The 15,125-nt window shown below is 45.3% G+C and overlaps 1 protein-coding gene across 5 annotated transcripts in view; it reads left to right on the top strand.

Moving 5' to 3' along the window:
• Positions 1 to 15,125, top strand: part of lrp4 (low density lipoprotein receptor-related protein 4) — a 105,120-nt gene that overhangs the window by 68,127 nt on the left and 21,868 nt on the right. For all 5 annotated transcript variants that reach the window (XM_031848677.1, XM_031848676.1, XM_031848675.1 and 2 more), the window contains exons 4-14: positions 2,816 to 2,929; positions 3,047 to 3,163; positions 4,115 to 4,243; positions 8,912 to 9,031; positions 9,290 to 9,415; positions 10,234 to 10,359; positions 11,430 to 11,564; positions 12,009 to 12,134; positions 12,570 to 12,800; positions 12,988 to 13,144; positions 13,711 to 13,928. In XM_031848677.1, the coding sequence (XP_031704537.1) occupies positions 2,816 to 2,929; positions 3,047 to 3,163; positions 4,115 to 4,243; positions 8,912 to 9,031; positions 9,290 to 9,415; positions 10,234 to 10,359; positions 11,430 to 11,564; positions 12,009 to 12,134; positions 12,570 to 12,800; positions 12,988 to 13,144; positions 13,711 to 13,928 (1,599 nt within the window). The remainder of the gene's footprint in view (positions 1 to 2,815; positions 2,930 to 3,046; positions 3,164 to 4,114; positions 4,244 to 8,911; positions 9,032 to 9,289; positions 9,416 to 10,233; positions 10,360 to 11,429; positions 11,565 to 12,008; positions 12,135 to 12,569; positions 12,801 to 12,987; positions 13,145 to 13,710; positions 13,929 to 15,125) is intronic.

Genomic DNA, 15,125 nt, shown 5'->3' with positions numbered 1-15,125 from the left:
CCCGTTCCCCGAACTGCTTATTATTTCATGCGTCTTTCTTTCTCCTTATTTTGTTTTGCACCCCGGTCCGTCTTTCACCTCCCGATATATTTCGTTGCTCTCCGCGATGCAGTGGTGTTATTTCATTATTTAGAGGCGGGCAGACAATCCTCCACGCTCGGCTGGAACCGAAGTAGTTGTCAAGATTTTTCAGACAAACACGGAGACCGAGGTGTGCCTCGGTGGGGTTGAACACGAGATGTTCTGAATTCTTGAAGTTTAAAAGAAAAGAAAATAACATGACACCGTTTCACCACACGCATGCTCAGGGAGCCTGGTAATGACTCCCAGCACCCTTTGCCCTTTGACGTTTGGCCGCTGTGTGAATGATGAGCGTCCTCGGGGCTTGTTGACCTCTGACCTTTCTCTGTTTACCTCTCTGAGAGAGCCCGGGAGAGACAGAGAGAGGGAGAAAATCAATTATTTTCTTACAAGTTGAATATGAAATGAGTGTATTTGTCCATAGTGTGCTTACAATTATAATATCATTTGGACCCACCGATGGGCTTTTGTGGCTTTAAATCCTTTTTCTTGGAGGGGGGAGGGCATTCTGGCTGAGGGGAGGTCGATGTGGGAGAGGTTAGCTGAGGCTCTTGAACGTAGAGCGATAAATGTTCCCGGCTGATACACTGGACAATACTAGCGTATCACGGATACGTCGTATGTGTATATACTTTATCCTGGCAGATTCAATTGCAATACATACATTCTCAAGTTATAGTCATAGTCCAGAAAAAACTACATTTTGAATTTTAGCTATCCATTTTAGCTCTAAACTGTGATACACACACACACACATACACACACGCACACACACACACACACACACACACACACAGGCTCTGGGACCTCCTGTCACATCTCAGCAGTGGAGTCCGTCTCCAGCACTCGTGCCGTGACGCATCAGAAAAGATTTTTAAAATCTCACTGCGACGCTCCATCTGGTTGTCGGCCTGCCCCTCTGTTCCGTGGGTATCCCTCTGTCACTCCCTCATCTCTCCCTGTTTGTCTCCGCTGTCCAACGCTCACACAGGGCAGCGATAAATTATAGATCACCTCCCGCCAGGGGCCATCCATCACTGGCTCTCCTTGACGGACCTGTTTACTCGGCCTGTGGCGAGCGCGGCTGTGTTTCGCCCATCGATTGCGGCGGTTACAGTAGAAAATCCATTCAGTCCGTTATCATTGGAGGCGTGATTAAAGAGGCAAGGTGGAGGAGTTGTTTGGATAAATGAAAGGGTTGGAGACTGAAACAATGTCACAGTGCAGAAAGTCTTCTGTCCAACTGCATCGTCACGACTGTTGGCATGAATGACAAACGTGCCTTTTTATCTTCAGCCTCAAGGTTAGCTGTCTAGTGAAACAACATTTTCTAACTTACAGCAGCCAGGATGTTTAATGAAGACATACAAGCAGCTGCTGGAACTCATCTTCGGTAGATTAAGCCACTCCTCAATCCAGCTGGTTTACAATTGAAAAGGAACTGTGGGTTAAGCTTTTTATTATACAGCTTATCCTTCTCTGAAAATGACAGAAACGTCATACATGTAAATGGACAATTACTGTCTAGAGTTGAGATATGGTGGACTGACGCATGCGAAGAAGAATGTTGATCCTCCTTTGCATGCTTCTTCCAGCAGCTTCTGATGTCTGCAGTCATAATCGTGGTCGAAATGTCAGAGAATCGACTAATAGCGTGCCCTCCACCTCATCTTAAACCTTTCACTTGTGCAAGACGGAGAACGTTTAGATTTGTGATATGTTCTAGACAGCCATATCTTTGACAATTACAGCAAATTACAGACTTTCAACATCTAGATTTGTCAAACTTGTTTTTAAAGAGTTGTGACAGCATAGTGAAGCAAGATATTTTCAGACGTCACAACTCAACATGAAGTAGTTTCTACAACGTGTTTCCTGACTGCATCTGAAGGCGGAAGTTTCCATGGCTAACAACCACACTTAGAGACAGGTAGAACAGTCGTCACTGTGTGAAAAATATAAATATAAATCTCCGCTCACATGCACTAATGGCTGCGCAAAGTGCACGTGAATGTCTTTTGTTGTCGCTTTCGGAAAGTTACAGAAATTGTCGGATGCAGCTCCTCCATGAAGCGCGTGGTGAACATGTGGGAGGAGGCTGTTGAGGCTTCTGACACAGTTGAACTTTAAGCTTTTTTTTTTTTTTTTCTGACCAAAAGATAAACTGCCTTTTTGTGTGTGGAGGATTGAATTAGATGCAGTGGATTTAGTCTGTTTGGGCGCAACTTCAAGCGGTTGGAACATATAGAAGCTGTGGATAATGCTTCAGTTGTGGTCTGAGATGTTTCTATATGGATGTATTATGTTTTTCTTTTTTCCCATGGAAGTTTGTCACGGTTGGCATCCGTTGTAACCATCCGTTGTTAAGTCTTGGAAAAGTGCTGTATAAATAAACTGTGACTGTGAACACAGCCACAAATGCTGCAGTATGACTTTCCTCTGACCTCCTCATCCTGGAGTTGCAGTGGCTGTCGATCGTACGGCAGGATATTCCGTCTGTGGATCTTTGAGCTCTAGACCTGCAGCCTCGGGAGAGTTCAGCCTGTTTACGGAGAGAGAGGCAGATCTCAATTAGAGCCCGACATGAAGGGCCACAGTTTCCCTTCTGTCAGTGCGGCTGTAGATATAATGTCCGCAGCTCTCCAGGACGGGCCTCGTCTCGCCACACTCTTGTACCGTACCCGCTCTTTGCTTTTGTTGTATCCTCATTACATGAAACCTCTTCTCTCTGCAGCTCCCCGAGAGTGTGAGGAGGACGAGTTTCACTGCCAAAACGGCTACTGTATTCGCAGCCTCTGGCACTGCGACGGAGACAACGACTGCGGGGACAACAGCGATGAACAGTGTGGTGGGTACACACACACCTGCACACACTCGCGTTCACTATCACGCATGCACATGTTCTTTGACACCGTCTTTTGAATATGACCTGTGAGTTTGTTTTTTGTTTTTCTCGCCATAACAGACATGCGCAAATGTTCGGACAAGGAGTTCCGCTGTACAGATGGCAGTTGTATCGCAGAGCACTGGTACTGTGACGGAGACACGGACTGTAAGGACGGATCGGACGAGGAAAACTGTCGTGAGTACCCGTATTTTAGCCACCCACAAAAAGGCACACCTAAAAAAAAACATCGACACCAGTTTAAGTTTACTCTATATTTAGAATATTCTCACCACTTTACGGTGCCATCAGACAGCGCTTTCCGACGGGGGACTGAAGCCATTATGTATGGTCCCTTCAAAGACACCAGAGTCCATTGACTCTTTTCACCTTGCAGAACATGGAAGTTTCTGTTCTACCGCTGACACGTTCGGTTAGTTTGTTATTGTGTGACTTTGGTGAATACGAGCGAACTCTTTAAAACACTAAAATTACACAAAAACACAATGCAACATGAGGCTTTCATAACACGAGGCCTAAAATAACGGTTTGATCAATGTCTCACTCCACAAATGATTGTTATGAGGTAATACTTACTCTACATGGTTTTGATTACTGAAACAAGTGGGTGTGTCTTTCTCTAGAGAGCGTAAACACAAGAATGTCATTTTATAATTGGGTCAATTCAGAGACATGATTTGGCTATAGCTAAAAACAAACAAACAAAAAGCCACCAAAAGGCTGTCAGCCCATCAAGCAGTGTGTTTCCACATCTGAACAGTACGTTATAGTAAACATCACAAGAGAGTCTGTTGTCTCCGGACTCCTCCGGCTGCAGCCTCATGATTCCAAACTATTACTGCAAGAAGGGGACAAATCTGGCGACTGACTGGCTGCATGTGAGCTGACATCTTACAGCCACTGGATTACCGCAGAGCATGTACACATGTTCACTGTCTTAATAGAGAGCTGAGCCTCTCTTTAATTTCATGGATAGTTTCTGACAGACTCAGCAGAGAGGAGGGGAAGCTTCAAAGAGCCTCCCGACGGCCGGCTGCTGCGACATCTTTTCCAGCATCTGTTTAACATGTCTCGGTCTGTGTGTTTGTGTGTGTGTGTGTGTGTGTGTGTGTGTGTGTGTCTGTGCAGCCTCAGATGTGATGGCAGCCACCTGCAGCGTGGAGGAGTTCCAGTGTGCGTACGGACGCTGCATCCTGGACATCTACCACTGTGACGGAGACGACGACTGCGGAGACTGGTCGGACGAGTCTGACTGCTGTAAGTTCTCCGTCGCTCGCTCGCAAGCCTATTTCCAACATTATGAGTTTAGGTGTTAACTTCAAACTTCAAAAGAAAAATGAGACACCAAGACTTTGAGGAACACCACAGTTGGCAGTTGGATGGCGAGAACTTCTCTTCTGAAAACTGCTCAGAAACCTTATTGTCAATATAGCTGGGAAAGTTATTCATCCTCTGAACGCCCTAACTGTTTGTAGTTGGTAAGTTTCATGAGGCTGTGATCATCCTTAAGGTCACAAAAGGTAATTTTATACACTGGTCTCAAATGGCTACTATGGGGATTAACACATCATCACACACGAATACAATTGAGCTCATTGAATACAAAAGATTCTCAGCTTTCCAGTCATACCCAATTCATGCAAATCCATGACTTGTTGCGTTTAGAAATATTCAAATACACCAATTTTAGAAAAGGCGAAAATAACACATTTTCACTGCAGACAAAAAAAAACTGCATGTTTTTGCCCAAAACTCCATGGCATCATGCTAATAGTTGGCATAGAACCCATTTTCATTCAGATATTTTGCGGTCAAAACTTAATCCTAATTGCAAGCTCCAGTTTAATGCTAACTCTGGGCAGGAGGACAGATTTGGCAAAATTTGTCTCACCTCAGAAAACATCCTAAATTTGAAGATGGACTACAGTGGAGTGACTGATCTAGCCTGTCCTGCTGGTGTAAAGCTTACAGCGAGCTGCTGCCTCACACACACACACACACACACACCCCCCCCCCCCCCCCCTCTGTGTGATCCTCGGCAGCGCTCCTGGCTCTCACTAAACGGCGTTCTTGTGCAGGAGGAGACGACGAAGCTCCTCTGGGGATCAGTCATCTGTCGTGCCGTCAGATGAGAGTAAAGTTTCTTCTCTCCCTCTGGCAGGCGGCCCTTCTTCTTCTCTGCTTCACTTTCTCCCTCCATGTACCCCAACGGCACCGCTGCACATGTGTCCCAAAACAACAAGTCGTCCTCATGTCCTTCAACTTAAAGTACATTATAGGCTCATCTGAACAGGACATCCACATTTAGGCTTTTTATTATATTACCGTTTCATTCTAATAAAACAGTTTTGATAGAACAAATTGCCATTCAGTATGCATGTACATTTCACAGTTACGCAGAACCGTCTGAGATGCCGTCATTGGAAACAATTTGGAAAAGGGCAAGCACTTCAAAAAAAAATAAAAAATTCTTGGCAGGTGATTGGATGAACCATCTGTCAATCAAACTCTTACCGAAGCCAGAAGAGAAGAGCGAAAACATCTTCTCCATCGACAAAAAGGGAGAAAACGACTTGAAGCCTGACAAAAAGGAGTTTCATGTGATATGTAATACCGCGATTCCGCAATTTAGTGCAAGGCAGCGAATAGGCAAACTCATTTAGATATGCTATAATGAAGTTGAGTATATGATGGAATAGTGGAGTTGGAATGTGCCAGGCGCAACCAAATGTTCTACACTGCCACTTGAAAAATTTGGGCCGTATTTGATTAACCCTATTTGATTACTTTTTTTCTGTATCCACTGATTAATTGTTTAGTCTGTAATATGTCAGAAATTTCTGAAAAATGCCCATTGCGAGTTCTGTCGGCCTAAGGACATCGTTGAGTTGCTGTTTTGTCCATCAAACAGTCCAAAAAACCCAAAAGATATAAGATATAAGTGTCTGTGACATAAAACAGAGAAAATAGGAAGAGAGAAGCTGGATCAGCTTCAGACACCCACACAGTCTTTATGAAGCAAAGGGTTTTAAAGGATTTTGAGTACTTCGCCCTTTTAGTCATAGATACTTGATATTATAGAGAAATGCATCTGAAAGGGATCTTAACAGACAGGGTTTGATTTCCCGTATTCTCGGTCAGGTGACGTCAGTTTGCGCTCACGAACAGCTGTTTTTTTTTGCGTGCCGCCGCTCCACAGCATCTGTCAAAACTGCCTGTTAGATTTTATCCTGTCACTGTATCACACACACACACACACACACACACACACACAGATATACACACACACACACACACAGTGTGAAGCCACGGTCCTGATTAACACTGACTATCATGTTTCGCTCTCCTCGCTCCTGAGACGCTGCATGCTCACAAACAGTGGTTTCCCCCTGTGATGTGTTTGTCTGCAGGGCGATAAGCACAGCTTCAAGGTTCTGTAACATTGTTTGGTCATGTCAGTCGGCCGAGCTGCTTCAAGTTTCTCCCCTCGTCTCCTCCCACGTCCAGGTTTTTTAATTGCTGCCTCGCTTCTGAAGTGTTTGACTTTTCTTTTTGGGAAGTTGAGCTGGCACAAAAAGAAGTAAAAAAAGAAGAGTCAGGAGGTTCTAAAAATACTTCAAATAAGTGTGCAGAGAAAACGCTGCCACACATATCGGATCCAAATGAATCATCACTCTATTGTTTGTGGGTCTTTTAATCTTGTTGGATACTTTTTCTCTCAGCAAAGACAGGATTCTGTGCGCTGCATGTTCACTTTGAATTTAAAAAACCAACAAGGTTAATAGATCAATCTACATCCTGTCTCACGTCCTGAAGCCAGCTGGACCTCAAGTCCCCGGAACTGTCCATTTCCTGCTGTCTCATCTGTCATTTCTGACCAGCAATGACTGTGTTGAGATTGTTAGTATTTAAAAAAAAAAAAAATTTAAATTAAAAAAAGTCTGAAGACGTCTTTCCGAAACATACAGATAGTTTGTGGACACACAGAGGAGGCCTTCCTCAGAGGCATAAGAGGGCCCGTCCTCGGACAGCATTCCTTGGCATCGACTCTCCAGACACATGAAGGGAGCTTTGTTAGAGAAGAACCCTCTCTCTGCCTCCCTCCCGCTCCCTTATGTGAATGCGCACATCCAAAAACACTCTGCATGCCTCGTTACCGCTTGCGGACACCGATACTGCTTTCGGCTGCATAGCTGAGCAGATGAAAGAGCATCGTTGCTGTGTGTGTGTGTATGTGTGAGAGCGAGTGAATGTGTGAGAGAGGGGGAGAGAGAGGGGGAGAGAGAGAGAGTGTGTGTGTGAGAGAGAGAGACACACAAGGAGTGAGATAAAGGGTCGATGAATCATTTGAGTGTGTGTGGGCGTCGCTGTGTTCATCGGCGTCCCACGCTGATTCTGACCTTATAATTCTCACTCTCTCCCTCTCTCTCCCTCTTCCTCTTCTGTGGGAGAGCCACCTGCCGTTTTGATCGTCCCCCTCTCTTCGCTGGTCCGGCTGATAAGCCCGCTGCTTGAAGCGCCACAACATCTCTTTCATTTTCCCCCTTCTTCTTGCCTCTCCTCCCTCTGCGTTCCCCTCGTTTGTCGTTTTTGTTCGTCCCTTATCTCACGCCCACCGTAGCTTTTGATGGGAGCCGTCTCATGCTGTCAGGAGGAAACATGTCCAAGGCGTACACGCACAACGCGCTCACACACACACTTTGGTTTTTAAGATGCTTAAGTGTGATTCAGCTTTAATCTTCCTCGTCCTCCTCCGTCCTCATCTGCTGCCAGTTTGATCCGATCACTTTGATCTGAGCTCATGTTGAGATGCGGGGGGATGTAAAGGTGGGACAGCTATGATCACCAGCAGAAATGATCACACGGCATCCAAAATATCCAAGCAATTAATGTCTATGGGGACGGAAATATCACTGGTTGAAAACACTGTATCTTTGCACTTTTTGCACTTTTTGCACTTTTTATGGACAGAAATCAGAGTGAACAGACAACGAATAATATCATCATAAGCTGCTGGTTCTCTGTGCATATGACAATATGACTTTCAACCTTTTACTGAAGGACTTCACAGGTGCATAGGTAGAATCTGATTGTGGCTTGTGGAAAACCTACCTGAATCCTATGTGCATGAATTATTTTCCAAAAAAACCATAGAGCCGGTGACCTGATCTCAATAGACCCGAGGATAATTGGACCCGATCCAAAATGTGGTCGACCCGAACAGACCACAGTAGCGAGAGAAAACCGACACAGTGCTGCACCAATCAACAGGCAGACACAGTCTGTGAGAGCAGCAATACATGTCATGGTTTTTCTTGCACTTCACACTTGTTCTCCAAGCGTTAAGAGCTGATCCGCTTGGTTCCTCTTGGATAGATAGAAAGATTCAACGGGGAACTCCACAAAAAGGAAACGTTTTCGGGTTAACTTCTCGTACAAGCAGATATCAAAATCTTCACACTGAGGCTGGACAGTTTTTCCAGTGGTTGAGCAACAAATGGCAACATACAAATAATGTAAATACATAGCTAAATAATGAAATCAATTTAAGACTAGCCTGTGATGAAAGAAGAAACATGCTACTGTACCTTTCATAGCATCAGCTGTTCCATAATAACCGCCTCGGTATGTGCAGCCAGCCCAGGAGGGCCTATTTATTCATTATTTATAAAAAGCTATTTAAATTGGAATGTGTCTATAGCTTTCATATCGCCATACTTCATGACCATTTTACGGAAACAATAGCTTTGCCGGCGGCCAAACAACGGCCATCAGCTGTGAAATAATCACAACATAACACGGCTTGTTGTGAACGATTGCTTAATTATATTACAGCTGTGTTGCCTGCTGTGGCTGTCATGTTTCTGATGTTATTCTGTGTGTGTATGTGTGTGTGTGTGTGTGTGCGTGTGCGTGTGCGTGTAGCTTCCCACCAGCCCTGCCGATCAGTTGAATTCATGTGCAGCAGCGGGATGTGCATCAACGCCGGCTGGAGGTGTGACGGCGAATTCGACTGTGACGACCAATCAGACGAGAAGAACTGCAGTGAGTAGCCGCTTTCGTCACAATGATCAAGCAAACACATGCTCTGTATAGAGTTGTGCATCTAAACGTTTGTTTGTTTACTTCTTCATTCCTTATTCATGGGATTGTCTCTTTCAGTTTCAGCCTTTTATCTGACTTCATGCGAACAAGGCAATCGCACTGAGAATATCTCAAATCACCTGAGCTAAGAATGAATGAATAAAATGTGTGTGTGTGTGTGTGTGTGTGTGTGTGTGTGTGTGTGTGTGTGTCCTGCAGCCACGTCCATGTGCACGGCTGAGCAGTTCCGCTGCGGTACTGGACGCTGCGTCCGCTTGTCCTGGAGGTGTGATGGCGAGCCCGACTGCTCCGACCGCAGCGATGAAGAGGGTTGTGAGAAAACTGGTGAGCCTGTGGTTTTGTTGCTGTTATCTTGTTTTTCAGGAGCTAAATATAACACCTGCTTCGATCGTAGCCATGGCAACAGCTCAGAACAGCCCTCCTCTACTCACTAACCCACTTTCTTCTTTTCTGTTTTTTTTTTAATCTTTTGACAACACGGTAGCTTTTCAAACAATAGGCCGTTCAGTTCGGCAGTTCCCCTCGCTGGTGGAAACACCAACCTGTGGACAAACTACAGAAACTGTCCCGTGTATTGAGATAGAACTGAGCAATGAACAGGCAGCAGGGAGAAGACAAAGTTATCCACCGACAGCCTGAGCCATGAGACTGTAAACGAGTTCCACATCACTGTGCATGATGTTTACAACAATCAAAAAGTATTTTTTCAATTTTTTTCAAATTTTTTGCACTTCTTTCATAATGAAAAAGACAAAACCATGATGTCATTTTTTAGACCAAACACCTCATCATCCGTACACGCCCCTGTAGCTCAGCCTGACATGTTAGGACTCTCTGGCTGCACTGGAATTTCTATGAGAAATAAGAAGTAAATGAACGGTTGCATGTAATGATGGACTCAGGTGGTCAGCCATACGTGGAAGGAGAGGTTAGCAGGAAATAAAAACACTTAAGATCCTTTAATAAATGCTGGTTATGTACTTAAAGCTAAAACCTTTTTGTTTTTTTAAGTGAAGTGCTGAGTGGGAGATAAAGAGTTGTTGCAATAATCGTACTGTGTGTGGGACAGACGGAGGAGAAAAGGAAAACGTGGAGACATTTGTCTCTTGTCTCATGGGATGCATCATCTTATGTCCCCACAGAGAGTCCACCATGTGCTCCCGATCAGTTCCAGTGTGGGAATGGACGCTGTATCGGTCAGAGGAAGGTGTGCAATGAGGTCAACGACTGTGGAGACGGGACTGACGAACACCCACACCACGACTGTCGTGAGTTGATACGCTACACCTGCATCTGTACTTTAGATTATGTGATCTCTGCATCTGTACTGCAGTGTGAAGACTGAACGTGAGGGATCAATTTAAAAGATCTACAGCGCAGTGCATTTAGGGCGTGTCCGAATGCACTTCTGCTCATTAAACGGTGCATAATCTGGGCACAAAGTAAGGCGCAAAGGGGATTGTGTTTATTCTCTTAATTAATCATAGGTATTTTCTGGACTCAACATGAATAAAACTAATCGCTGTGTCATCTCCCATTCCCACCTGCCGTATTGCTATATAAATGGTGGCATTGTCAAATTGGAGAAGGGAGCAGTTTTCTGCTGTGAAAATGTTGTTTTCCAAAGGCTAAATGCCAACAAATATGGAATGAATAAGAATGTTCCGTTAGATAAAAACATGTTGTGAATTTTTCTTACTTAATACAAAACATCTTTACTTAATAATGCAGCCTTCAAATAGAAGAAAAAGACTATTTTAGACAAAATGTGCCTGAACATATCTCTTTTTAAGACCAACACGCCAACATTTGCAACTTGCACAATGTGGGCACTGGGCTTGAAAATGGTTTGAAACTAGCACTACTATGACTGTTGCATTGCACTCCGCTTTGTGCTTTTGTGCCGGGTGTAAGATTGGACCTTCAGTCTTAAAGTTCAACCTTTTTCTTCCCCTCAAAGCATGCACAGACTCTGAAATAACACTTAATGTGAAGTCTGTCATAACAATGTCATGAAGACTGACATGAGCATTTAAGTTATTGATTCCTAATTGAGATTCATTGACAATCTCGGGGGGCGCATGTAAAAGCCAAGGTGAGATTTAGGCCTAATGGCGGCGTTAGAGGAAAGGTCAGTGAAATCATTTAATGACCTGGGCTGTATTTGTTCAGCTTTCTTCACCTGCACCAAACTGACCGACATCGCCGTCCTCAAGCCTTAGGCCGCTCGCAGGCCTAAACACCACATGAGTCATACTTTTTACAGCGTGTGGTTTGTATTTATACTGAATCGGCACGCTGTGTTTATGTTCCTGTAATGTTTCTGTGCGGCGAGCAGGTCCACGCTCCAGCGAGGGCAACTGTAACCAGAATAACGGAGGCTGTTCCCAGAAGTGTCAGATGGTCAGAGGACTGGTCCAGTGCACCTGTCACACTGGATACCGACTGATGGACGACGGCAAAGCCTGCCAGGGTGTGTGTGTGTGTGTGTGTGTGTGTGTGTGTGTGTGTGTGTGTGTGCGCGTGTGTGTTCGTTCATTCATTCCCATTAGCAAAATAATGAACACATTTCCTTAGAACTTCATTGAAAGTTAAGGTTTGGGCGGAGAGATTGTTGATAAGAATTTGGTGTGGACCTGAGTCTGGGATTTCTGCCACCAGTCATAACCAGAATTTTGGAGACACAATCTGTTTCCAGAAGTGTGTTTGCCAGCTCAAGAAGTTAATTTAGACTTTAAGGGGCATAACAGGAAGTGGGGCGTGGATGTGTTCCAAAAGCGTGAATGAGTTGTTTCACCTTCTAAACACCTCTGCACACTTAACTCTGTGTCTTGATTTCATTGTTAACCCTGCGGGAGTTTGACGCCAACATCTCTCTCCCTCCCCTCTTGTCTTCTTTCTCTGTGGTCCGTTCCAGATGTGGACGAGTGTGCTGAGGAAGGCTACTGCAGCCAGGGCTGTACCAACTCGGAGGGGGGGTTCCAGTGCTGGTGCGTTCAGGGCTACGAGCTCCGACCTGACAAGCGCAGCTGCAAAGCTCTGGGTAAAAACCACTGTACTCTATTTCAACCTTGACGTGACCGCAGAGAAGTCGCTGGTTTGACCTCCAATAAAAACACGGTTGCATAGTCTTTAAACTTGCCTCAGCGGTAACTGTATCCGTGCCTCTGCTCCGGGGTCTTTACTCAGAATGAGGTCGGCTCATTCGGCGTGTCTGGACTAGATTTGGATCAGCGAAGGTAGAGTGCAGGTCTGGTACAGCAGCCCATTAATCTGCTGCAGACCAGAGTTAAACCCAGGCCAGGCCTGCCTGTGAGGCAGCTGCCATCACCCTGACCTTCACCTCCATTGAGATTAATGCTCGCTGTAATTAAAAGTGACGGTCGGTCCATACTCGGACTTTTTCTATCTCTTTCGTCTTTTGGGAAAAAGAAGAACTCACATTGTTTCCATCGCTGTCCGTCTCTCCATCTTTTAGGTCCAGAACCTGTGCTGCTGTTCGCCAACCGCATCGACATCCGTCAGGTTTTGCCGCATCGCTCCGAGTACACCCTGCTGCTCAACAACCTGGAGAACGCCATTGCCCTGGACTTCCACCACAGCCACGAGCTGGTCTTCTGGTCCGACGTGACGCTGGACCGCATCATGAAGGCCAACCTCAACGGCTCCAACGTGGAGGAGGTTGTTTCCACCGGTCTGGAGAGTCCAGGTGTGTATGGCGGCAAATAGGATGCAGGTTAAGATGTACAGGCCCATTTAAACTGCCTTATTCCCTTCATGACATGTGCCCTTTTAAAGGAATAGTTTAAGGTGTCTTTGTTAGCTTAGCTTAACAAAGACTACTGTTATTAGACATGAGTTGTTCAGAGAAGTTCAACATTTTTTTTGTCCTTTAGGTGGACTGGCAATAGACTGGATCCATGACAAGTTGTACTGGACAGACTCTGGGACGTCCCGTATCGAGGTGGCCAACCTGGACGGGACGCACCGCAAGGTGCTGCTGTGGCAGAACATGGAGAAGCCCCGAGCCATCGCGCTGCACCCCATAGAGGGGTAAGACTCCAACTACACACACACACACACACACACACACACACACACACACACACACACACAAACTATAATGCATTACAGATGGTTTCAAATGCACACACACTCATATATACATATCCCCCCTGGATGTGTCCCAGTTGCAGTGTAGCAGCAGAGCAGGGATTACAGTTTGGCAGCACAGCAGTGCCCATAGGCAAGCATCTGTGTGGAACAAGTATTTCATGAAAGGGGCAGCAGCTTAGTGTGTTTTCATCCCCGACTTCATTTGCTGCAGTGGCAGGACAGAATTCTAGGTGAAGCCCCTGAGAAATGTTAAGCTAGAAAACTCATTCAGTTTATTAGGTAGCTCATTTGCATGGGATAATTGAAAAATATAAAAACAAACGTCGCTCTTCCCTCAGAGGCCGGTCAGAACAGATGAGTGATGATGAGGAGGACATGAATGTCGAGGACAGAGGAGACTTTTTATAATAACCGACATCTGCTGTGTCTTGAATCCTGACAGCAATCTGCTTACCTCTTCACAGCAAGTAAACTAACCCCGACTGTTCCACTTTCCTCCTCAGTAAGATCTACTGGACAGACTGGGGCAACACACCTCGCATCGAGTACTCTAACATGGACGGCTCCAACCGGCGGGTCATCGCAGACACACACCTGTTCTGGCCCAACGGCCTCACCATCGACTACGCCGGCCACCGCATGTACTGGGTGGATGCGAAGCACCATGTCATCGAGAGGGCGGACCTGGATGGACGCAACCGCAAGGCCGTCATCAGCCAAGGTAGATTCCCAACTGATATCTATCTTTTCTGGCTGGGGTATCAGAAACCAGTTCAGAGTAAGAGTGTGTCACAGATGGGACTGGGACATTCTTAAGGTTGCTGTTGCTGTTCATTGATTCCTGATTGCATAGTATGAATGTCTTACCATACTCCTTGACAGTTAAGTACGGTACATGTTTTGTGATGAACTGGAGTTAGTGTCTAAATAATGGGGATAAAACTGCCATAAACTCCCCCAAATATCCATATTTTTTCACAAAGACATAGTTTTACACTTGTGTTACGTTTGCAATAACAGAAGCTTAACTGCAGATATTAATACGGGTTCAAGCCGAAAAGGACCAGAAGGTCTGTAGAAGCACGGAAGAATCGCAGAATTTATGGCAAACCAAATCTGCGGTTCATGTTTTTGACATATTTGAACCAAGCGTCAATAAGCAGAATTAGAATTGATGAAATGTAAACATGCCCAACCACATGTCTGGTGATTTGGTTTTTCTCATTGAAAGCCTTGAGTGAGCTGGAGAGATTTGGTGTACGGAGGTCTGGCTGCAGTTCAGATTCTCATTAACTACCACACACACACAGCAACACAGAGACACACACACACACACACACACACACGGGGATTATATATAGGATGCTGCATGCTGACGCTATTTCATTATACCCTGTGGAGATAATCAATGCCATATTTCCATTAAAGAGCATACGCATGTGCCTACCACTGAAATGCACACACAAACACACACACACACACATAGACGTCATAAATGACAACATAAAGCTTTGCATGCCTCTGTTTATGTTGTCGGCTCCTACAGTGAAGCCTAAGCTCTGTGTGTGTGTGTGTGTGTGTGTGTGTGTGTGTGTGAGTGTGAGAGAGAGATCTGGCATTTATGAGCGTAAGGATGCGGGACACTGATCTTTCACAACCTGAGACTTCATGTTGCAGTAAGATGTGTTTCTCAGGTTTTGGCTGATCCAGGTACCTCCATACTTTTATTCAGGTTTTCTCTGACAGAGCGGCTTCCAATTTTTTACTTTTATTTTTCTGATGAAGTGAAAAAAGTGTGGAAGCAAATCGGTGACAACCAAGTGTGTTAAGAGTGTGAAAACGGAGAGCGACAGGGCAAATGTTTGATGAGGGTGTGTGTGTGTGTGTGTGTGTGTGTGTGTGTGTGTGTGTGTGTGTG

This window comes from Anarrhichthys ocellatus, unplaced genomic scaffold (genome assembly GCF_004355925.1).
Source record: "Anarrhichthys ocellatus isolate YVR2014 unplaced genomic scaffold, GSC_Weel_1.0 scaffold8, whole genome shotgun sequence".
NCBI lineage: Eukaryota > Metazoa > Chordata > Actinopteri > Perciformes > Anarhichadidae > Anarrhichthys > Anarrhichthys ocellatus.
Note: the sequence above shows the minus strand (reverse complement) of the source record. Positions and strands in the feature narration are given on the sequence as shown.